We start from the raw sequence: 24,438 nt of genomic DNA on the forward strand, positions 1-24,438 counted from the left end.
AAAAAAAAAAAAAAAAAAAGTGACTGATGTAAAAGTAGAGACTCAGGAAACTAAGTAATTCATGTCCGAAGTTACACTGCCAGCATTTGACCTGTCTCATTCCAAAGCCCACTGTATTTCCACCTTATCACTTTTCAAAAACTGTTTTAAAGTACAACTCATTAGACTTGCTATCATATTCAGAAATCAGAAAGTTCCAGATTTGTTGAGCAATGTTGAATACGCCCTTGAACCACTCTTCCAGTAATGAAGAAGATGAAGTCCTCTGTGCCAGTTAAGAATACTTCCAGAGGCTAAAGAGAAGGCTGGCTGAAAATTTTCGTTTGGGATCTGCAGGAATTTAAGCTTCACCATAATTTCCATCAAGGGATAAATTAATGAGAGCCGCACAGACTGTCTAAAACCAATTTTAGAGTCACATGCCCAACAATTTCAACATACTTTAGCAAAGACTTCTCTAAACTCTCGACATTACAAATGTCATTCCACTCCTATTTTGAAAGTTAAGTATTCTAACTTTTCTGTAGAAGCAGAAAAATGGAAATGATGTCTATATATTAGTAATTTGGGAAATCACATAGGAATTAAACTTTCATTAGGTCACTTCGAGGATTAAAATTTGGGAGGAAAATAAACTGCTCTGATTTTTCATTCCTTCATTCATCTGACAAATAATTATCAATGGAACTGTACTGGGCACTGGAGATAAAGTGATGAATAAAATAGACAAAAATCTCCACCCTCTTGGGTCCTATTTTTAGTAGGGGAGACAGATAATAATAAGATAAATGAAATATAGAGAGTTAGATGTACACATCTAACTCTCTAGGTGGAGTTAATAAAATATAAGAAAAATATTGCAGAAATAGAAAAATAATGCAGAGATAGACCTTGTATGTGTGATGCAAAAGAACGATGTAATTAACATAATACGGCCATGGAAGGTCTTATTGAGGAAGTGCAATTTGAATAAAGCAAAATAGCTAGCTACTTGACTATGTGGAGGAAGCACATTCCAGGATCTTGGAAAAGCAAGAATATTAGTTCCAAAACAGAACTGTGCCTTGTATAGTGAGAAACACTCAGGAGTCGGTGTAGCTGGAGTAAAGTGAAGAGAAAAGAAGAATTTTTGTCTGTCTTGATCACCATAAATCCCATCCTAGCAACCAGCACAGTGCCTGGCACACAGTAGGCCCTCTGGCACATAGTAGGCACACTGTAAATACATGTTGAATAAATGAACGAATCAATGGGAAAAGGGAGTGAATGGGATTAGGGATGATGGCCAAAGGGAGAGTCTAACTTTATCATATGTGGTCTATACACTTTCTTTTAATAAAAAAAAAAGTAATTAAAAATGGCTTATTTTCAGAAAAGTGATCCTATTTTTCCCATTTATTAAAATCCTAAAAGAATAGGTTTAAAATAATGTATTTTATGAAGTTTAACAGATGTTTCATCTTCTGGACAGAAAAAAATAAGGCAAATATGGCCATATGTTAACAATAGTAAATTTTGGGATGTGATAAAGTATGTGGTACTTTACTTTTTAAATTTCTAAAATTATTGTAAACAAACAATTCAAGAGACACTAAAAATCTCACATGCCAACAATGAAGTGGCTAGTACAGAGCTTAGTATTTTCACCTGCTGTTTCCTGTTATCCTCCACACCTGTGAGAGAACTGGTTTCTGTTCACTTTACGACTGTAGAAACAAGCTCAGAGAGGTTATGGGAGTTGACCAAGGCTATGCACAACCAGGCAAGAGAAGAGCTGAAATTTTCATATAGCTTCTCTGACTCTAATTCCAGTGTTTGTTTTTTTACATTACACTATTCTGCATGTAACATATATATGAGGCTTTTCTACACCTATAAACTATAAAATATATGTAACTATTTGCTACATTTAGTAAATAAGTAGTAAGAAAAAAAGCTATGTAAAATTTTAATGTAATTTTACGCCATTGATATCTGTTCTTAAACAAAGCAATCATTCTGAATTTACATCTTATAGTCATTTCACTTACCACTCCCCTTCTTAATCCTCTACTCACCCAATCTTTACCCCACTAAATACATACTACGGAGTTATTCTATCTCATAGAATAACATTTATTAATAGAACTAAAGACCTCTATTGGTTCTACACAGAGCTACTGGACTGCACCAGAGAAGAAGTTCTAACTCATTCTGGTTAGCCTGCCCCACATACATAGGGCTACAGGATGCAGTCTTAATGAAAACCAGAATTACAGATTGTAGATGTTTTGAAAGTTTACATTTGAATTAATTATTCTGACAGCAGAACAAGATTGCTTTTTGGCCTTTTTTCTTTTTTTCTGTCAGAAGGGTTTAGCAATTCAGTGTTGTTAAGACATAGGTTGAGAGAAATGTATCTAATTTAGTAAGAATCAGAATTGGAGTGGAATAAGTAAAAGGTGGTAAAACATAAAAAGCCAGTGATTTCAGGGATGCCCCAGTGACTGTGCATACAAGCTGACCAATGCAATTTAAGAGAGATATAGTGATTCATTAGAAATATCTGATGCTTAGTTTAGAACCCAGACCGCCTTATGGGTCATAATGGCATTCCTCCTTCCCCTTCGAGTTCCATGGACTCTCCTTATTTCCTGCATTTGAGAAATGCAAGTAAAGTGCCCTCTTGGGCACCAAGCAGGAGTCTCTCTCTGCTTCCTCTGCAGTGATGAATGACAGAATTAGAATGTCACAGCTAGAATCATCTAGGGAAGATGCCATCCATTGAGTGCTAAGAGAGAAATGTCATTTCTAAGAAAGTGCTTTGCCTCACACATCCTTCATGGCCTTTTCCCATAAGCTCAAATAATCTTAAAACAAATCCTAATTTGGAATCTGTTACTGAAGAATTCTAGCTGATAAAAGTGTTTTGGATCTTTCTCTGGCAGCCTTGGGAAATAAAGTTAAAGGCCATTTCTTTAATTGTACATGCAGAATTTAGTTTTTATAGCATTTGAAAAGTATACCTATTAATAAACTTTTGGATAATAAAAACTTAGAAGAAATCTAACCAAAATGACATACAATGTTAAGTATGGGAAGGGTCTTTAAACAACACTGTCTCATCTATGGCAAGGTTCTATGGTCTGACTATAATGCCTGTTGAGAAGCCCTTGTCTATTTGGTTTTCTTTACACTTGAGGAAAAAGAAAAAAGAAAAAAAGGGAAACAAGAAAACCAGCAATGTTCAACAATCCTTCAGGCTATTTCCAAGAACAATCTTTGTACCTCACAACATCTCCACCTAGTGACTCCTTAAGGATCTTACAGCAATTCCTAGAAATTACTCGTTTTAAATTTACAGTAATATGCCTAACCTCATTTCAGCACAGCTAGTTTAACCTTAAACACACGTATTTAGAATTAATTACTGGGAACTGACAAGGTACTGACATGAAAATGAAGAATGAGGAGAATCTTTTTCTGGAGAAATAAAAGAGCAGCAACAAATAGTAATCAATACAACAATCACAGTTTCCGAGGTACAGAATTGGTGACAGTCAAACAAAGCCAACCAGGTCTATCAATCTAGGTTTCCTAGTTGCTTTATTTTGAATGCACACATCTTACGTAAAATGACATTTGTATTCATTGACTAAAGGGCAGATAGCTTACAAAAAATATTTGTTGAGCTTCCAGTGTGCATCTAGTATTATGCCAAGTTTTCCACTTGTTTCTGGACATATTTTGAGACAGTATAGTATAGTAATTATGTCTGTAGGTTTCAAACTGGAGCCACTTACTTGCTATACGACTTTGTCCAAACTACTTATGGTTTCTGCATCTGTTTCCCCATCTGCAAAGTATGGCTAGTAACTTTACCAAAGTTACTGTGAGAATTAAATGAAAATACGAAAAGCCCTTAGGATTGTTTCTGGCATCTAAAAGTGCTCAGCATTTGTTAATATCATTTATTATTTTATCCTCACAATCCCCACCTTACACAGGGTCTGTCTGGCTCCAAAGTCCCTGCTAATTCCTCACTGTTGTAGCATATTTAAAAATTAAAAATAAACTTTGTCAACAAAGTTTAAATTGGTAGACATTCATTGGCTCCTTGAACATATGGAGAAAGTACATTAGTAGTTAATGTGGAAGAAATAGCCTTGAGGTTGGGAACAAGGAGACCTGTGTTACTCGATGATTATTCTGCACATGAAGTTCCTTGTTAGCGAGTCTACATGAGCTAGGTTCTTTATTGTCTAATATTCCATGAATCTAGTATTATCTATAAAGAGTTGGTTCCTGAAGGTGTTTTTTTCTTTCCTTGACTGCATTCAATCTCGAGCTGTCTTCAAAGGAAGCAAAATTGAAGTTATGCATACAGAATGCCAAACAACCCTATCTGTGAAAGTTGGTTTTACGCGAGCATAGAACCCAGTTCGGCAGTTTGCCTCTGCCAAATAAGTCTGCAAGCTGATGAGTGGCAGCGTCGGGCCTATTGCTAGGTCTCCTACTTTAACCCATTTTCTTAGTCATTTAAATCACTTATACTTTATACTTTCAGTCCTATTTGCAAATCCATCTTTTAGCTTTATAACCCACCTCCCCCCAGCCCCTAGTTTCAAAGGTCCACCGGATATACGTGGTTGTTTTGCGTCAAACTAGCAGTTTAAGACAAGAAAACTACATCAAACAAGAAAAAGAACTATTACGATGCATCTATGTTTCCTCTTAACTACAGAATTTCACATTATAGCCTTTGTCTTCAAACACCTAAACAATGCACGCAGGACCTTCATTTATTATTCCGTGCCCACCCACACCCTAAAAACCGCTCTCTTCACCCCAATTGCTCGAACTGCCTGTCACTCCAAGCACTTCGGCTAGCTTGAGAGCCTCATTTAAACTTTACCCCCACTCTCCCCTCCTCGCCCCGCCCCAAAGCTAATTCCTGATTGGCCGAAGCACCACTCCTCGTGGGGCTGCTTAGGCCACTGCGCGCGGTGCGCGCTGGGAAACGAGTGGAGACACGAGGACTAGCGCGAGCGCTCCTGGTGGGCTCCCCTCCCCCTGCGGCGACTCCCCGCTCTGACCGACTGGTCCCCTAAACGGTGGCGGCAGTTTTTGGTCGTTGGTCCCCGAGATTTAGGACCAACATTTGGAGACCCGAAGGGGTGAGGAGGGGAAAGGGGAAACGGGGTCACTACCAAACCACTGCTAACGGCTGGAGACAGTGCCCGGCTCATTCTCACGCCGAATACACAGTGGGGGCTGGAGGCGGTGGCTGCGGGCTTCTCCCCTCGTCCTTCCCCAGCCCCGTCGAGCAGTGGGAGAGCAAGTGTCCGAGACGCTGCCTCCCGCCCCGGCAGCATCCTGCCAGAAGGCGCCCTCGCAGTCACCCAGGCGCTGCATGGTGAGGGCCCAGTGGCCAGTCTCTGGGGCGTCTGGGGGCTTCTTCCGCTCCGCGGCGCTGTGCGCTCTCCGCCTTATTTCCGCTCTCCCCCGCTGCCTTCCGGCCGCTTCCCACCTATGCTGCCTTCCGTGTTCTTCCCCTGACACGCTCCAGCCGACGACCAACGACCGCTGCAGGCCCGGGCCGCCGCCTGGCTGTTGGGCCCGCGCGTCCCCTGGAGGCTTTGGGACGCCGTTTGGGGCGTCCCGACGGCTGGGTGAGATTAAGCAGTCTCGTTTCAGAATTGAATTCAGGCTGGGTCAGCTTTAGCAGGTTCCTCGTCGTTTTCATGGAGTTCTAGACGGGGCTTAGCCTCGAACTTTCCTCTGCCGTTGTCTCTTTTCTGTCTCTTCCCCGAGTACCTCCTGTGTGCTGGGCTGTGGGCAGTGGGAGGCCGCGGGTGTTTAGGGAAGATAGCTCGCCACTCCCCCGACATACGGACGGCAGTACAAGTCGTGGCACCACCTTTGTTTCCTTACATCTGGTAGTTTTTAAACCACTAATTTAAAAATGTTTCTTTTGAGCTACTGGAAAAACCGCAGAACCCGGCGTCAGGAGGCGCGGGATTTAATCCTGGCGTTAATATTCTGAGATGTTGCGAAGCTTCTTGATTTATTTGGGCACCAGTTTTCTCCTGTGTAAATTTAGCTTAGGTAATATTTAAGTTCTTTAAGCTTTAACTGTCTTTACATTCTTGATAAATTCCCCGTAACCTTTATGTTATATGGTAATTCTAATATAGGCAGATATCAAAGAGGAAATATCATAAGGAGTTTTTTAGGTTTTTTTTTTTTTTTTTTTTTTTTTTTTTGAGACGGAGTCTCGCTCTGTCGCCCAGGCGGGAGAGCAGTGGCAGGATCTCGGCTCACTGTAACCTCCGCCTCCCGGGTTCAAGTGATTCTCCTGCCTCAGCCTCCGGCAGTAGCTGGGACTATAGACGCGCGCCACCACTCCCAGCTAATTTTTGTATTCTTAGTAGAGACTATGTTGGCCAGGATGGTCTCGCTCTCTGGACCTCATGATCCACCCGCCTCGAGATCCCAAAGTGCTGGGATTACAGGCGTGAGCCATCGCCACGGAGTTTTTTAAGTCTTGGCTTCTTTTAAAAATTGGCCTGATTTTGTGTTTGAGAATGGCGTTATAACCAGGAAGCAGGATATGTTGCATGTATAAGGAGAATAACATGTAAAGGTCGTGTTCAAGTGTCGGTAGAATTTTGCTTATTTAAATAATGGGAAGATATTTTCGTTTCAAGAATCACCATAACGTATATACAGTTTGAGAGACTTCCGTTTGGATCTCCTTATGGGGGTCTAATGATGGATTTGTTTTCAGGGCACACATTTAAAACATTCTACTTTGTTTGCATCTGTCTGCATCTGTTTGCATTGTTAATAAAATTTGTTTGCATCTTTATAGACAAAGATGACTATTAGTGCTGCAATCACTAAATATTAATGCTTTCTGCTTAAGGCACTGCTTTGATTGCTAATTTTCACTTAGGATGGAGTAATGGACTTGAATATTATTGCCAGATATACATATCAACACTTAAAATATGTGCATTACTGGATATATCATGAAATAAGAGTTATTGATAACGAGAGCAAAGCCAGTTTATGGACTGAAATTAAGCCTCAGGTTTAATGGTGGTTATTTTATTGTTAGAAGGAAGACATGTCAGTTTAAGTAGAGTTTGTGAATATAAATCAAGTAATTGCTGTAAAAATTGCCCAGATTTGCATATTAATGCCGAATATCATTTCTCATTTTACTACCCGAAGGTTGATAAGGCAAGAAAATGTGATCTCTGTGTTCAAATTGGTAACAGATTTAAAATAACAGATTATGAAAGACCTTGTGTGAAGAATGGTGCACTTATTTTGGACAAGAATATGTAGATATCCTTATCCTGAATTCAAAGAGCCTATACGCCTTTGTGTTCAAAGCAATATTTTTTAAAAGTATTAGTTACAGTTTTTTAAAGTAGCTCAAGTTTTAAGTCATTCCAAATTTAAACTTAATATTAAAACGTACCCATTATATATTTAACTTCTAGCAATAAAATGTACTCTCCTTCTTTAATAAAAACAACCTAAGATGGAATTGAACTGATCCATCTATACATTTATTTCAAAATAACTTTAGACTTCCATATCCACACACTTTTGATTAACTCTTCTCATTTTCCAACCATGTTGGCTGTAGTGCAGTCTTTCAGTAAAACGAATTGCTGCTTAAAAACAAACCGAAAACCTCCATTGACCTGGCAACCGTGGTTTCCATGTACTATATATACTCAATGACAACTGAACTAACAAATGAGGAGTTTAGTACCATGTCATTCAAGGAATGTCATAAAGGTTTAATGTGCCTCTATAAAGGCACATTTTGATATTCTTATTTTGTTTTCATTATTACATTGAGTTTTCAAAACCAACAATAAGATTATATAATGTTCACTTTCACAGCTTTCTAAATTTTTACAGTAACTTGGAAGATGAAGTTTCAATTGAAGTAGTTTTAATACAGCTGACACAGTTCCTTTAAATATTTTTCATTAATATTTTCCTAAATTGTGCTTGTCATTTTTTTATTAATATACTTTCTATTTTTGAAAGGCAGTACAAATTTGAAAATACATATTTTTGAGAATTATTAAGAAGGTTAAATTAAAGGAGATATAGTGAGCACTTAAAGAAAAAGGCTTGATTCAGATTGTTACTTCAATAACTTATGATTTGCTATCCTGTCTTGGCATTTTGCTTCATACCTTAAAGAGGTTTTTTTTTCCTTTCTTCTATTTTTTTCTTTTGAAAGTGAGCTAGAGAGGAATCTTTGAAAGTCCACAGTTTAGGGGAAAAAATACATATCTGAAAGCTGGAGTTAAATATGGCACAACTTTTAATTTCTCATTCCCACTTTGTCTGCAAAACCATTTTTGTCATTCTCTTACTCAGGATCCCTCCTTACTTGGATTACTTGGGTCAGCAGGGTAAGGAAACAAGTTTTTTAGAATGCTTTGGAGTGCGACTCCACACCTGAAAGTGGCAGAGGACAAATTGAGTCTGGAAGCCTCAATTGATATGTCAGTTTTGCTCTAATGTATAGGACAGATGTGCTTTGTTGGATATTTAGGTAACTCTCAGATTGATTCTGGAGTATTTTAGAATGAATGTATTGTATGCTTGTTTTAGATTTGATTATATTTCTCTGGCTATTCTTGAATTTTGCCTCTTTTAGAAATATACTTTTGTTAAATTAATAAGATAAAGTTAGGTAATTTTGAACTTGTGAATTATACACGTGCATATGTTTTGTTTTGGAGGCTTTGAGATAACACTTTTTTATTCTAAAGAGAGTATAGAATTGGTGACTCTTGAGTGTGTCTTTTACTTCTGTAATTTCAAGCTTTTATAATAATTTGATTGAGATTTCTTGAGATGTACAAAGTGTAGCATATGTTTCTAGTCATTCTCTAGTAAAAGAAGCCTTTAATGTGTATAGATTGGCCTGTTATTTCAACATAAGAACCTAGATAATCTCTTTAAAAATATAACTTTAGAGATATGAATTAACCCAAAAAATAGACCTGTAAGGTAATTGTAGGGATGGGTTGGATTGCAGAAATCAGCCATTTGGAGCTAGCCATGAATTGTAGTTAAAAAAAAAAAAAAAAAAAAAAAAGTCTTGGGTATTAAGTTAAATTCTACATTTTGGATAAAATGGGAGCATATTTATTGCTTCTATAACCAGTAAGTAGCGTATGTAAAGAACCATATTAAGGCTGGTGCAAAAGTAATCGCTGTTTTTGCTATTACTAATGGTAAAAACAGCGATTACTTTTGCAACAGCCTTTTAAGTAGATTCTTGTTTTTTCTCTCGCTGTTTTTCCTGTAGCCTGTTTAAAAAATATAAATCTCACAATCCCTATTCACATTGTATCAACATGATCTTTAGTGTAGTGGGCCAGTATGATGTCCTGTGGGATGTCGAGGCCATTGAAGACTCTCTAAACTAAATTATGGAAGAGAGTTCAGAGTTATGAATTTCTGAGGCTCCATTGTTTTGAGCCCTTGGTCTTTTCGATTACTAATTTTGTGACTTTAAGCAGGACTCTTCATATTTGCTTTTGGTTTTCTTGTCTGCAGTATTGGAGGTCATCTAAGGTCCACTTGCAGTTCTAATATTTTCTTACTACAAAATCTTTAGTAATGGTATATGGCAAAACCTAGAGTCAAATAGTGTTAAGTTGAGAAAAGTAGTTATATCATTTAAAATGCTCTTACTTTTAAAGGAATGGTGACAGAAAACATTGAATTTTTTAAAAGACAAAAGACTGAAAGTTGGTTGCTCAGTCAGTCCTTATCTTTTTTTTTTTGAGATCGAGTCTTGTTCTGTCACCTAGACTGGAGTGCGGTGGCACGATCTCAGCTCACTGCAATCTCCACCTCCTTGGTTCAAGGCATTCCCCTGCCTCAGCCTCCCAAGTAGCTGGGATTACAGGCACATGCCACCACACCTGGCTAAATTTTTTGTGTTTTTAATAGAGACGGGTTTCACCACGTTGGCCAGACTGGTCTTGAACTCCTGCCCTCAGGCAATCTGCTCACCTAAGCCTCCCAAAGTGCTGGGATTACAGGCATGAGTTACTGTACCTGGCTAGTCTTTATCTTTTTAATGGTTCTGATTACAAAAAATAACATTTCTTTTATCTGAATCTATTAATAGTACATTGTTTTATTTGTTGCATTTGGTGTCACATAAATCTTCCATGAAGTGTAGTGTAAGATACACAGCTGATAATACAGACATAAGACTTTTCCCTTGATAAAAATTATTTTCTACTCTATATTTCTGCCATTTAATAAATGTGTGAGGATATTCATCTTAAATCTTCACTTAAAAAAAAACAGTAGGCCGGGCACGGTGCCTCAAGCCTGTAATCCCAGCACTTTGGGAGGCCGAGACGGGCGAATCACAAGGTCAGGAGATGGAGATCATCCTGGCTAACACAGTGAAACCCCGTCTCTACTAAAAAATACAAAAAACTAGCCGGGCGTGGTGGCGGGCGCCTGTAGTCCCAGCTACTCGGGAGGCTGAGGCAGGAGAATGGCGTAAACCCAGGAGGCGGAGCTTGCAGTGAGCTGAGATCTGGTCACTGCACTCTCCAGCCTGGGCAACAGAGCGAGACTCCGTCTCAAAAAAAAAAAAAAAAGAAAAACAAAACAAAACAGTAGGCCAGGCACGATGGCTCACACCTTTAATCCCAGCACTTTGGGAGGTCAAGGCGGGTGGATCACGAGGTCAGGAGTTCAAGCCTGGCCAACATAGTGAAACCCCATCTCTACTAAAAATACAAAAATTAGCCAGGCATGGTGGTGCGTGCCTGTAGTCCCAGCTACTTGGGAGGCTGAGGAAGGAGAGTCACTGTACTCCAACCTGGGTGACAGAGCGAGACTCCATCTTGGAAGACAAAAACAAAAACAAAACAATAAATGTGTGAGGTTGGTAAATTTTGAGAACCTAAAAACAATATAAAGATAAATGAGATGGTACTTATCATATTGAAATGAACAAGAAAGGAGGAAAGCTGAATAGCAATTTTTCCTTCTCCGGAGATAGATCTTTATAATATAGCTTTATTATTTTTTAATAAGTGAGTTTCTATCGCTTCTTGGCCTTTTGGCCAAGATCAAGTATAGTATGTGTTATTACCAGTTTAATATCTGATACGTCTTTTGAGGACAAATCTTTTTTTTTTTTTATTACACTTTCAGTTCTAGGGTACATGTGCACAATGTGCAGGTTTGTTACATATGTATACATGTGCCATTTTGGTGTGCTGCACCCATTAACTCCTCATGTACATTAGGTATATCTCCTAATGCGATCCCTCCCCGCTCCCCCCACCCCAAGACAGGCCCCAGTGTGTGATGTTCCCCACCCTGTGTCCAAGTGTTCTCATTGTTCAATTCCCACCTGTGAGTGAGAACATGCAGTGTTTGGTTTTCTGTCCTCGTGATAGTTTGCTCAGAATGATGGTTTCTAGCTTCATCTGTGTGCCTACAAAAGACACGAACTCATCCTTTTTTATGGCTGCATAGTATTATTACATGGTGGATATGCGCCATATTTTCTTTTTTATTATTATTATACTTGTAGGGTACATGTGCACAACATGCAGGTTTGTTACATATGTATACATGTGGCATGTTGGTGTCCTGCACCCATTAACTGGTCATGTACATTAGGCATATCTCCTAATGCTATCCCTGTGCCCTCCCCTCACCCCACGAGAGGCCCCGGTGTGTGATGTTCCCCACGCTGTGTCCAAGTGTTCTCATTGTTCAATTCCAACTATGAGTGAGAACATGTGGTGTTTGGTTTTCTGTCTTTGTGATAGTTTGCTCAGAATGATGGTGTCCAGCTTCATCCATGTCCCTGCAAAGGGCATGAACTCATCCTTTTTTATGGCTGCATAATATTCCATGGTGTATATGTGCCGCATTTTCTTAATCCAGTCTATCATTGATGGACATTTGGGTTGGTTCCAAGTCTTTCCTATTCTGAATAGTGCCGCAGTAAACATACGTGTGCATGTGTCCTTATAGCAGCATGATTTATAATCCTTTGGGTATATATCCAGTAGTGGGATGGCTGGGTCAAATGGTATTTCTAGTTCTAGGTCCTTGAGGAATCACCACACTGTTTTCCACAATGGTTGAATCTATAAATTACCTTGGGCAGTATGGCCGTTTCCATGATACTGATTCTTCCTATCCATGAGCATGGAATGTTCTTCCATTTGTTTGTGTCCTCTTTTATTTCGTTGAGCAGTGGTTTGTAGTTCTTGTTGAAGAGGTCCTTCACATCCCTTGTAAGTTGGATTCCTAGGTATTTTATTCTCTTTGAAGCAATTGTGAATGAGAATTCACTCATGATTTGACTCCCTGTTATTGGTGTATAAGAATGCTTGTGATTTTTGGACATTGATTTTGTATCCTGAGACTGCCGAAGTTGCGTATCAGCTTAAGGAGATTATGGGCTGAGACGATGGGGTTTTCTAAATATACAATCATGTGGTCTGCAAACAGGGACAATTTGACTTCCTCTTTTCCTAATAGAATACCCTTTATTTCTTTCTCCTGCCTGATTGCCCTGGCCAGAACTTGCAACACTAGGTTGAATAGGAGTGGTGAGAGAGGGCATCCCTGTCTTGTGCCAGTTTTCAAAGGGAATACTTCCAGTTTTTGCCCATTCAGTATGATATTGGCTGTGGGTTTCTCATAAATAGCTCTTATTACTTTGAGATACGTCCCATCAATACCTAGTTTATTGAGAGTTTTTAGCATAAAGGGCTCTTGAATTTTGTCAAAGGCCTTTTCTGCATCTATGGAGGTAATCATGTGGTTTTTGTCTTTGGTTCTGTTTATATGCTGGATTACGTTTATTGATTTGCGTATGTTGAACCAGCCTTGCATCCCAGGGATGAAGCCAACTTGATCATGGTGGATAAGCTTTTTGATGTGCAGCTGGATTCGATTTGCCGGTATTTTATTGAGGATTTTTGCATTGATGTTCGTCAGGCATATTGGTCTAAAATTCTTTTTTTTTTGTTGTGTCTCTGCCAGGCTTTGGTATCAGGATGATGCTGGCCTCATAAAATGAGTTAGGGAGGATTCTCTCTTTTTCTGTTGATTGGAATAGTTTCAGAAGAAATGGTACCAGCTCCTCTTTGTACCTCTGGTAGAATTCGGCTATGAATCTGTCTGGCCCTGGACTTTTTGATTGGTAGGCTATAATTATTGCCTCAATTTCAGAGCCTGTTATTGGTCTATTCAGGGATTCAACTTCTTCCTGGTTGAGTCTTGGGAGAGTGTAAGTGTCCAGGAAATTATCCATTTCTTCTAGATTTTCTAGTTTTTTTGTTTTTTTTTTTTTTTGCGTAGAGGTGTTTATAGTATTCTCTGATGGTAGTTTGTATTTCTGTGGGATTGGTGGTGATATCCCCTTTATCATTTTTTATTGCATCTATTTGATTCTTCTCTCTTTTTGTCTTTATTAGTCTTGCTAGCGGTCTGTCAATTTTGTTGATCTTTTCAAAAAACCAGTTCCTGGATTCATTGAATTTTTGAAGGGTTTTTTGTGTCTCTATCTCCTTCAGTTCTGCTCTGATCTTAGTTATTTCCTGCCTTCTGCTAGCTTTTGAATGTGGTTGCTCTTCTCTAGCTCTTTTAATTGCAGTGTTGGCTAGTCAATTTTGATCTTTCCTGCTTTCTCTTGTGGGCCTTTAGTGCCATAAATTTCCCTCAACATACTGCTTTAAATGTGTCCCAGAGATTCTGGTATGTTGTGCTGAGGACAAATCTTAAATGGAGTTTTTGAGCAAGGAGAGGGAATAGGAGCTTGCTCCATCCACTCCACTCGTCATCTTGATATTGCAGTACCTCCAGGAACGGTGCATTCCCCTCAGGGGAATAAATTTTTTAAAAAGAGCAAAATGAGTTTCTTCAGAATATCACATATACCCATTTTTCAAATGTAAATGTATCTTAAAATGAACTCTTAGGGTCCAGATTGTATTGATGGGTAGATATTCTATGATACTACAATTATGACACAATGTTGACTAAGACAATGCAGAATTCTATTACTGGTCAGACTAGGGAAGTTTTAAGAAGTTTTCTATTTATATTTGGACAGGTTGCTCTTAAGTTTGCTAACATAAAAAGTTTTATCTTGGAAAAGGGGGAGAAGTTAGCCATTTCATTGATGGGACAAGTGAGTAAAAGATCAGATGGGAGGTAGGAAGAACTGGCAGGTTGAACCTAATAAGATGAGATTAAGTTGATTCTAAAATCTGGTTACTTGATATAGGGCAGGGCAGATTTGAGGTTTTTGTTGACAGCATGCTGAATTTCAACTGACAATAGCATGCAGCTGTGTAGAACACCATTGTGCTGTTTCTCTGTACTGCTGGAGTTTTCGATTTTGGCCAACCACACTTTTGAAGGAAGAAGAGACAGGATAATGAGAGAACATAAACTATGTCATATAAGAAACAGTTAAGTAGCATTTTCCTGTGGTTCTGTAGAAACGTAATAGATAGGCCAAGGACAATTAGGGTATCATGCCAAAACACTTGAATTAAAGCTGGAAAGTTCTTTTTAACTGAAATTGTTCTTGGCCTTAAATACACAGATGATCATTATGATCCTTTTAAGAGGGATGTGCAGTGATTTCTCAGATATGTTTAGACATGGAACACATTTTGGAGACCTGTTAATCACCTCTGGAACAATGTTTTAAGGGATGCCAGTTTAGGAAGTGTCTGGTTAAAATAGCTGCCAATGAGGTCTGGTGCCGTGACTCACGCCTGTAGTTCCAGCACTTTGGAAGGCCAAGGTGGTGGATCACTTGAGCCCAAGAGTTCGAGACCAGCCTGGGCAACATGTTGAAACACCATCTCTATAAAAAATTAGCTGGGTGTGGTGGTGCATGACTGTAGTCCCGGGTACTTGGCATTGAATCATCTTTCAAATGCAATTATATGAAAGAAGCAGGTTCTCTTTGGCCAGAAGGTTAAAATCAGGATTGATATATGAAAATTACCAGGAAAGAGATTATGATACATTATAAGAAGTAACTTTCTTAAATAGTTATTCAAAGTTTAGTTGCTCTAGAGGATGAGTTCTTTGTAAGAATCAAAAATAAGATGAATATCTTCTTTGTGGCAATATTATAAAGAGGATACACATCTCAGGTGGATGGTTGAATTAGATGATTTTTAATATCTCTTAATAAATCTGAAATTATTTTTATTAAGGGTTTTCCAAAAAGTTTTGTTGCTGAACTTTTCCATCTAAGTTAATACAGTGTTTGGGTTGTTTTAAAAGCATGCAGTAGTTTTTCAAAGAAGGTATGAATAATTGATTTGATGTTATAATCTAAAAAAATTATGAAAAATATCTGGATTCAGGTACTTGTGTTGCTATTTGTAAGTTTTATGACCTCAAGTAAATCACATAGCTTTTCAGAGATGTGAATTTTAAATATCTAAAATTAGGGTAATACAAGTAGGGGTTAGGAGCCCAGCATTTGGGCAAACAGATTTCTGATTTGAATACCGTGTTTACCTTATCAATTTAATAGCAGTATGACTCTCTCTTGGTCTCGGTTTGCGTATTTTTAAAATGGAAAAGAAAAATACAGGATTACTAAAAGAATAAATGAGATAATGTATATAAAGTGCCTGTCATTATATGTGGTATTTAATATGCCAAATCATTAAATGTAGAAATAAAATGGAATTTCATAGATTAGGAAAGTAAAGGTCAGAGTTGTAAAGTGTTTGCCAAAGGTCTCCTGACCAACAACTGTAATTCAGGTCGTCTCCCACACAGTTGCATTATTTTTGGTTAAATCATGATGTCTCTCCTTCCCTGTCTCATTCATTGAATGAACATTCATCATATGCCAGGAAGTCTGCATGGTGCTTGGGATTCAGAAATGAAAGGCTAGACCCTTCTCAATGTCTGGTAGCAGGAGGGAGGTAGAGGAAATTGACAGTCATAGCACTCTGAAATGGATTCTGTGATATAAGGATATAAGTATATATAAGGGAATACTCGATTTAGAGTTGAGAGGGAGGGTCAGGGAGGGCTTTCCTGGAGAATATTAGGGGTAGGAAAGGCCAAGAAATTACAGAAGGACTATAGGAACAATTTATATAAAGGAACATATATGAGCACCTGGCATATTTGAGAATTTGCAAATAGGTCAGCATTGTTGTTGGCATATCATAAGAAATGAAGCTGGAGGGAGAGATGATTAAGAGATCCTTATGGCTTTCTAAAGAATTTAGATTTTATTTTTAAGGAACTGGAAAACCCCTGAAAGGACCTTTTAATTTTAACTAAGTAGCACATGCTCTTGATAATCACAGAAAAGTGAGAAGTAAAGGTTACTTGACTCCTTATTCCTACTCACCAATGATAACTACCAGTAAAGTTCCTTGTAAATTGTTTCAACTTTTTTTTTTTTTTTTTTTTTTTTTTGAGACGGAGTCTGGCTCTGTTGCCCAGACTGGAGTGCAGTGGTGCAATCTTGGCTCACTGCAAGCTCCGCCTCCCGGGTTCATGCCATTCTCCTGCCTCAGCCTCCGGAGTAGCTGGGACTACAGGCACCTGCCACCACGCCTGGCTAATTTTTTGTATTTTTTAGTAGAGACGAGGTTTCACCGTGTTAGCCAGGATGGTCTCCATCTCCTGACCTCGTGATCCGCCCGTCTTGGCCTCCCAAAGTGCTGGGATTACAGGCGTGAGCCACCGCGCCTGGCCTGTTTCAACATTTTTATATTCCTGCACAGCCATCTATGAATGTGTACATGTGTATCTTTACAAGAACACATACACAGTTAATATGAAAGTAAATGTATTTTCCTACTTGCTCTTTTTCACATACTTCTTGAATATTTTTCCATATCAGTACACGCAAATCTATGATATTCTTTAACAGCTGCATAACATTCCTTGTGTAGTCGTATCCTGATTTTTGATGCATCCTCTACTGAAAAGCAGCTAGATATTTTCTAGACTGTTATTTCTATATACAGTGTTTCAGTGAACATTCTTACTCTTACATCTTTGTATACTCTTGCAGTTATATCTGTAGGTTAAATTTTTAGTAATTATGAAGTATATGTGCATTTTAGATATTGATAACTGTTACCAAATTTCCCTCTAAAAGGATAATTTCAGTAATGCATACGTGCTAGCAGTGTATGAAGTCTTAAGTTTTCCCTTCTGGTGGACTTCCCAGCGGATAATTATTGAGTACCTTCTGTGTGCCAAGGCTATGGTGGGTACTAGAGTACTAGAGAAAGTGTTCGAGGCCGAAGTGGTCTTTGCCCTCATGCAGCCCAGAGTTTGAACCATAGGAAGCCTGCAGGTGTTTTGTTTGGTCTGTGCACTTTCGTTACTGTTTTACAATTAAATTAATTTTCAGTTTTTAAATATTGAGAGATTTTGAAAAATTGGAAAATTTGGTATAACTGGAGGCAAGCTGGATTCTCTTGTATTAGTTTGTTGGAGTTTAGTAGCCACTGCCCTTTTCGGATGGTGCATTGTACTTTCTAGGAGCACGGTCCATTCCATTTCTTATGGCCTCATTTCTTGATCTCTTAACATTTATTGCCAGAGTCTTATAAAAGCATTTGAGTGATTGTTTGATATTCAAATTTAAAATACCTAAAACTGAACTCTGATCTTACCCTTAAAACCAGTTCTACTCAGTCTTCATCTCCTTGTTGCTTAGGCCAGAACTGTGGTATCATCCTTCACTTGCCTGTTTATCTCACAGTATGTCAGAAAATTCTATTGGATGTACTTAAAAATACATCTCAAGTCAGACCACTTATCCTTTCCACCTCAACCTCTCTGGCCCATGCCACCATCATCTCTTGCCTGGATTTTAGTAGTAATCATCTAAGTGGTTTCACTGCTTCCACCTTTGCCCTTCTACTGACTTCCCCATGTAACAGCCAGATGATCCTTTTACAGTGAAAGAACCTGTTACTCGTATGTTCAAAATCTATAGTAGCTCCTCATTTAACTCATAGTAAAAGCTGAAGTTTATAAGAAGTTACCTAACTTACAAGGTATACCTTGTAAATACCAAGTACACCTTTATATAAGGGCTTTGTCTTGGTTTCTCCATTTGTATGGGATGTTCTTCCCAGATAGCTGAATGGGTAGGCTCCTTAATTCTTTGCTGGAAGGTTACCTTTTTGGTGAAGTCTGCACTAGCTTTCTTGTTTAAATTTGCATGTTCTCTTCCCTTGTCAACCTTCCACGGACCCATGTGCCCTATTCCTGTTCCTTTTTTCCCTAAGTATTCTTACCTCTTATTATTTGCTTATTTTTTTTATCGTCTGCTATTTTTTTCCCCATTAGAGTGTAAGCTATGCAAGGGAGAAACTTTGGCCTTTTGTTTACTAATAGTATCCCAGATGTAAGAAATAGTACATAGAATATAGTTGGTGCTTAATAAATATTTGTTGAACAAATGAATAAATTTTGAATTTGCAGGCTCTGCTGTGCAGTTTGTTTTTCTTACTGTTTTATTAGGTAATAATAATAGGAAATACATGTATAATGCTTATATTCTAAGACCTATTTTAAACCCTTTATTTTGAATCCCCTGAATCCTTCTACCCTGAGGTAGAAACTAATATTATCTACTTATTATAGACAGGTAAACATAGGCATTGAGAGGCTAAATAATCTGTCCAAAGTCAGAGCTTAGTAAACAAAGAACCAGGGTTCAGAGTTTTTAGCCAGTCTTTAACCCAAGTCTGCACTTTATAACACCATGCCAATCTTTTTATTTTAAGGAAATTAGCTCTTTATAACGTGTTTCAGATCATTTTTTATGTGTAATTTTTTTGACTTAGTTTTTGTGGACTTTTCTTTTTTGCCTTCTAAAGTATTTTTATGTAGTAAAAAAAACTATTAATGTATTTTTTTTTGAGGGATTTGTTTGTTTCAAACAGGATCTTGCCCTGTTGCCCAGGCCAGAGTGCAGTGATGTGTAGTCATGGCTCACTGCAGCCTCAAACTCCCAGGTACCTTTGAAGCTTTTAAACTTATTTTTTAGAAGGATCTCCCTGATTTAAAAATTAATAATTTAGTCATTTTCTTCCTTATTTTTTATTTGAAATAGAAGTTTAAATTAAGCAGATACATATTTTATATCACCTTGACAGCATTATGGAGATTTTGTTTGAGGGCAACAAAATTAAAAGTTGGAATAACATTTAGGAACCTAGCGGTAATTGAAGTAAGAAATAATTGAGAACAGGCTGTAGGGATGAACAGGAATAGACCGATTTCAAGAAATATTTAGGGCGGGCTGCAGTGGCTCACACCTATAACCCCAGCACTTTGGGAGGCCTAGGTGGGTGGATTGGTAGAGCTCAGGAGTTTGAGACCAGCCTGGGCAATGTGGTGAAACCCAGTCTCTACACACAACAACAATAAATACAAATTTAGCTGGGCATGTTGTGCCTGTAGTCCCAGCTACTTGGGGGACTGAGGTGGGAGAATCACTTGAGACCAGGAGGCCAAGGCTGCAGGAGCCACCTTCACACCACTGTACTCTAGCCTGGGTGACAAAGTGAGACTTTTGTCCCAAAAAATGAAATAAATATTTGATAAAGTCTTCAAGTCTTAGTGACTGATGAGCTGTGCATCAAAGGACTCTGGATAATACCCAGATTTCTGGTTGTGAGAGTCTGGAAGAGAGGAAATAATGTTTGTTGGGGTGCCATTTATTGGTTGAATGGATGAATCATTGAAATGAGGTAAAACAGAAAGGAACAGGTTTGGAAGATAAAATTATACTCAGTTTTTCATATGTTGAATTTGAGGTGCTTTATGAATATCTCATTTTCAACACTTAGGTTCATTGGGCAATTTGATAAATGAGAGTCTTAGGAAAGAAAATTGGGCTTAGAGATACTAGGTTTAGGGAAGTACTAAACTCTGTGAGTGCATGAGCTACTTTCTTGCCTTTTTTTTTTTCCGGGATTACTACATTGGATATAATATAAAAATAGCTTGGAAACAGCTTTAAACACTGTAAAAAGACTGTATGTTTGTAGTATGTATTATAGGATGTTTTTGTAGCTATATTCATTATCACTCAGAAGAGAGTATTAGTGTCTCTATAGTGGAGTCTGTCATGAAGGTGGGAGTGGAAAGGATATGTCACCAAGAATCACTACTCTAGAGCAAAAATTCAGATATTTTAAAACTAGGAAGGACTAGGCCGGGCACGGTGGCTCAAGCCTGTAATCCCAGCACTTTGGGAGGCCGAGACGGGTGGATCACGAGGTCAGGAGATCGAGATCATCCTGGCTAACATGGTGAAACCCTGTCTCTACTAAAAAATACAAAAAAAAATCCTAGCCGGGCGAGGTGGCAGGCGCCTGTAGTCCCAGCTACTCGGGAGGCTGAGGCAGGAGAATGGCGTAAACCCGGGGGACGGAGCTTGCAGTGAGCTGAGATCCGGCCACTGCACTCCAGCCTGGGCGACAGAGCGAGACTCCGTCTCAAAAAAAAAAAAAAAACTAGGAAGGATTTAAAGACTACCTAATTTAGCATTGAGAGTTTATCATTTCTGAATATTCCATTTTCATAAAAGCCAACTTGGGGGGACTTCCTGTTCTTTAGGAGACTCTCAGGTAAAGTTGTGACAGAGGATATGCCATATAATTTTGTTTTTCCATTATTTGTTCCTTTCTCTTTTTCATTGTTTGTGTCCCTTTCTTATAGCTTAGGCCTTCTAAAGGTACTGCATAATTGGTCAGTGACATCGAAAGAAGTTTCCAAGTTTCCACTGTAGGGAAGAGCTTTGGGGCTGAACCTCAGAGGACAGTGAAGGCTAATCCAACATGGCAGCCACAACTGTCTTTGTTTTGCTGCAACCCAAAGAAATGCCATATAGATTCTTGGTATTCTGTTGTAAACTTAACCAGTGTTATTAAACTTTATTTTAGGAACTGCAACCATGAATGAAGAAAATATAGATGGAACAAATGGATGCAGTAAAGTTCGAACTGGTACTCAGAATGAAGCAGCATTACTTGCTTTGATGGAAAAGACTGGTTACAACATGGTTCAGGAAAATGGACAAAGGAAATTTGGTGGTCCTCCTCCAGGTGTGGATTTGTTAACAGTCTTTTAAATTTAATCTTTAACCTCGTCATGTAGATTAGATGTGTATCCCCACAAGTATTCCAAAAAATAGCTCTCTCCTTGTAACTGCTTTAAGACATTTGTTTTTACTGTTGAGGAGAAAGAGTTAGATTATAAATGTTATTCATGTCTTACCCTTAAATTTTTTCAGCCCTGCTCTTCATCTAAGAAGCAGTTGAGAAAGAAGCTGGGCTAGGTTGAGAAGTCAGGATTGGGAAAGTAGGGAAAAGGGTGCTACTCTAGGTGTTAAAGAGGAGATCATCTGGGGAGGAATTTGAAACAGCACTTAGTAGGTGAGTGGTGTTTAAACTAGAAAACCAAATGAAAACAGGTAAATAGAATGTTTGACTTTTCTACCAATAGCCAGTACAATTCCTTTGCTCGAAACCCTTCAGTTTATCACACTTAAAATAAAAATCTATCTTCTGGTTACCTCAATGGCTGCAGCACTTACCACTTTCTTCCTTTCTCAAGTACATGTTAACTGTACAGGCTTCCATAATCTATGTTGCTCTGACATGTAAAGCACTTGCTTTTTCTTCTTTCCGAATGCCCTTTTCCCAGATAATCCTCATGGCTCACTCCCTCATTCTATTCAGGTCTGTGCTTAAATCTCATGTACCCAGAGATTTGCCTGACCACTCCCTTGATTTTCTTCATAGCACTTATCACTCACTTGTTATCTCCCTTCTGTATTGAATATTAGCTTCATAAGGGAAGGGGCTTTATTTTGTCCACTGTTGTATCACCAATACCTAGAATTGTGAGTGGCACATAGCACAGCAAATTTGTTGAATGAATATATGATTGAATAGTGAGTACAAATACCTGATTCGAATTTATGTGTCTATTCCTATTCATTTTTGTTGTTCAGGTTGGGAAGGTCCACCTCCACCTAGAGGCTGTGAAGTTTTTGTAGGAAAAATACCTCGTGATATGTATGAAGATGAGTTAGTTCCTGTATTTGAAAGAGCTGGGAAGATATATGAATTTCGACTTATGATGGAATTTAGTGGTGAAAATCGAGGTTATGCTTTTGTGATGTACACTACAAAAGAAGAAGCCCAGTTAGCCATCAGAATTCTTAATAATTATGAAATTCGACCAGGGAAGTTTATTGGTGTGTGTGTAAGCTTGGATAATTGTAGATTGTTTATTGGAGCTATTCCCAAGGAAAAGAAGAAAGAAGACATTTTAGATGAAATGAGGAAAGTTACAGAAGGAGTTGTAGACGTCATTGTTTATCCAAGTGCAACTGATAAGACCAAAAATCGTGGTTTTGCATTTGTGGAATATGAATCTCACAGAGCTGCTGCTATGGCAAGGAGGAAACTAATTCCAGGTAAACTGATTCTTTTAAAGGTTGTTTTTCAGTATTAACCTTTTTACAAATATGGAGAAATGATAGTACATCAGGGATCAATATTATCGAAATAAATAATGCCACTTAAAGAGGAGTAAAGAATTGTTTGAGTAATGAAGTAAAATAAATCACATAATTCTAAAAGACAAGAAATTGTTCCTGTAAAATGAGTCCGATTTATGATATTTTTGCTGGTTGTATACACTTTGAGCTATTAATTGTTGTTTAATAAAAATCCAAAGGGCAACACTTAATTCTTCTGATAAAGTCTATCTTTGAAGTGTATTTGTTCTATTGACTCTTAAATTACATAGTAAGTTTTAGTTGTTTAGTAAAAATTTTTGTGTGAATAGGAAACAAATGCTAACCTAATTTATTGATGTGTAGTTGAGTTTCTGCTTCTCTGGGGAAACAGTTTTACTGAACATCTTTAACTTTTATTCTTTATTTTAATTCTCTTCAAATTATTTTTTTTTTTACAGGAACATTCCAACTATGGGGCCACACCATTCAGGTAGATTGGGCTGACCCAGAGAAAGAAGTGGATGAGGAAACCATGCAGAGAGTTAAAGTTCTTTATGTAAGAAATTTAATGATCTCAACTACAGAGGAAACAATTAAAGCAGAATTCAATAAATTTAAGCCTGGTGCAGTTGAACGAGTAAAGAAACTTAGAGATTATGCTTTTGTTCACTTTTTCAACCGAGAAGATGCAGTGGCTGCCATGTCTGTTATGAATGGAAAATGCATTGATGGAGCAAGTATTGAGGTAACACTAGCTAAACCAGTAAATAAAGAAAACACTTGGAGACAGCATCTTAATGGTCAGATTAGTCCAAATTCTGAAAATCTGATTGTGTTTACTAACAAAGAAGAGAACCACCCAAAAACTCTAGGCAAGCTGCCAGCTCTTCCTGCTCGTCTCAATGGTCAGCATAGCCCAAGTCCGCCTGAAGTTGAAAGATGCACTTACCCTTTTTATCCTGGAACAAAGCTTACTCCGATTAGTATGTATTCTTTAAAATCCAATCATTTTAATTCTGCAGTAATGCATTTGGATTATTACTGCAACAAAAATAATTGGGCACCACCAGAATATTATTTATATTCAACAACAAGTCAAGATGGGAAAGTACTCTTGGTCTATAAGATAGTTATTCCTGCTATTGCAAATGGATCCCAGAGTTACTTCATGCCAGACAAACTCTGTACTACATTAGAAGATGCAAAGGAACTGGCAGCCCAGTTTACGTTACTTCATTTGGGTAAGTTTTAAAATACTTTAAACAGTGTAAAATATGAAATTAGGAAATATGTAGATTATTTTTTAATTCATTTAATTTGAACTCAACATTAGTGGTAAGTATGTAACATAAATTTTATCTCAATTTTATAAAGTCATAACTTTCTTGAAATTCGTGCCCTGTAAAATCTTCCTACATTTAGCTTTTTTTTGTTTTTTTTTGAGAGATGGAGTCTTGTTCTGTCACCTAGGCTGGAGTGCAGTGGCACGATCTTGGCTCACTACAACCTCTGCCTCCTAGGTTCAAGCGATTCTCCTGCCTCAGCCTCCCGCGTAGCTGGGACTACAGGCGCGTGCCACCAGGCCCAGCTAATTTTTTGTATTTTTAGTAGAGACGGGGTTTCACTGTGTTAGCCGGGATGGTCTCAATCTCCTGACCTTGTGATCTGCCTGCCTCAGCCTCCAAAAGTGCTGGGATTACAGGTGTGAGCCACCGCGCATGACCTACGTTTAGTTTTTTAAGCATTACCTAACCTGCGGGAAAATTTGGTTTTGACTTACTACAGTGTTCATAATCCTGTTTTATTAATTTATTGTTTTTTAAATGACTAATTCTCAGTTGAAATAAAGAGTTTTT

General features: G+C 38.2%; 1 protein-coding gene and 2 non-coding genes across 5 annotated transcripts in view; all 3 read left to right on the forward strand.

The window, feature by feature from the left end:
* Window positions 1-4,994: 4,994 nt before the first annotated feature.
* RBM46 (RNA binding motif protein 46) overlaps window positions 4,995-24,438 on the forward strand; it is a 48,924-nt gene continuing 29,480 nt past the window's right edge. For 2 of the 3 annotated variants that reach the window (XM_010356856.2, XM_010356858.2), the window contains exons 1-4: window positions 4,995-5,156; window positions 20,997-21,158; window positions 22,070-22,537; window positions 23,041-23,823. In XM_010356856.2, the coding sequence (XP_010355158.1) occupies window positions 21,008-21,158; window positions 22,070-22,537; window positions 23,041-23,823 (1,402 nt within the window). In that variant the 5' untranslated portion in view covers window positions 4,995-5,156; window positions 20,997-21,007. Of the gene's footprint in view, window positions 5,157-5,234; window positions 5,396-20,996; window positions 21,159-22,069; window positions 22,538-23,040; window positions 23,824-24,438 lie in introns of those variants that run through there. The other variant, XM_010356859.2, reaches the window with a different exon arrangement.
* Window positions 11,104-11,290, forward strand: LOC115896296. Its single transcript, XR_004056194.1, has one exon. It is a non-coding gene; the product is annotated as a U2 spliceosomal RNA (small nuclear RNA).
* LOC115896307 lies at window positions 13,713-13,906 on the forward strand. The gene has a single exon (XR_004056197.1). It is a non-coding gene; the product is annotated as a U2 spliceosomal RNA (small nuclear RNA).

Source organism: Rhinopithecus roxellana, chromosome 2 (genome assembly GCF_007565055.1).
Source record: "Rhinopithecus roxellana isolate Shanxi Qingling chromosome 2, ASM756505v1, whole genome shotgun sequence".
NCBI lineage: Eukaryota > Metazoa > Chordata > Mammalia > Primates > Cercopithecidae > Rhinopithecus > Rhinopithecus roxellana.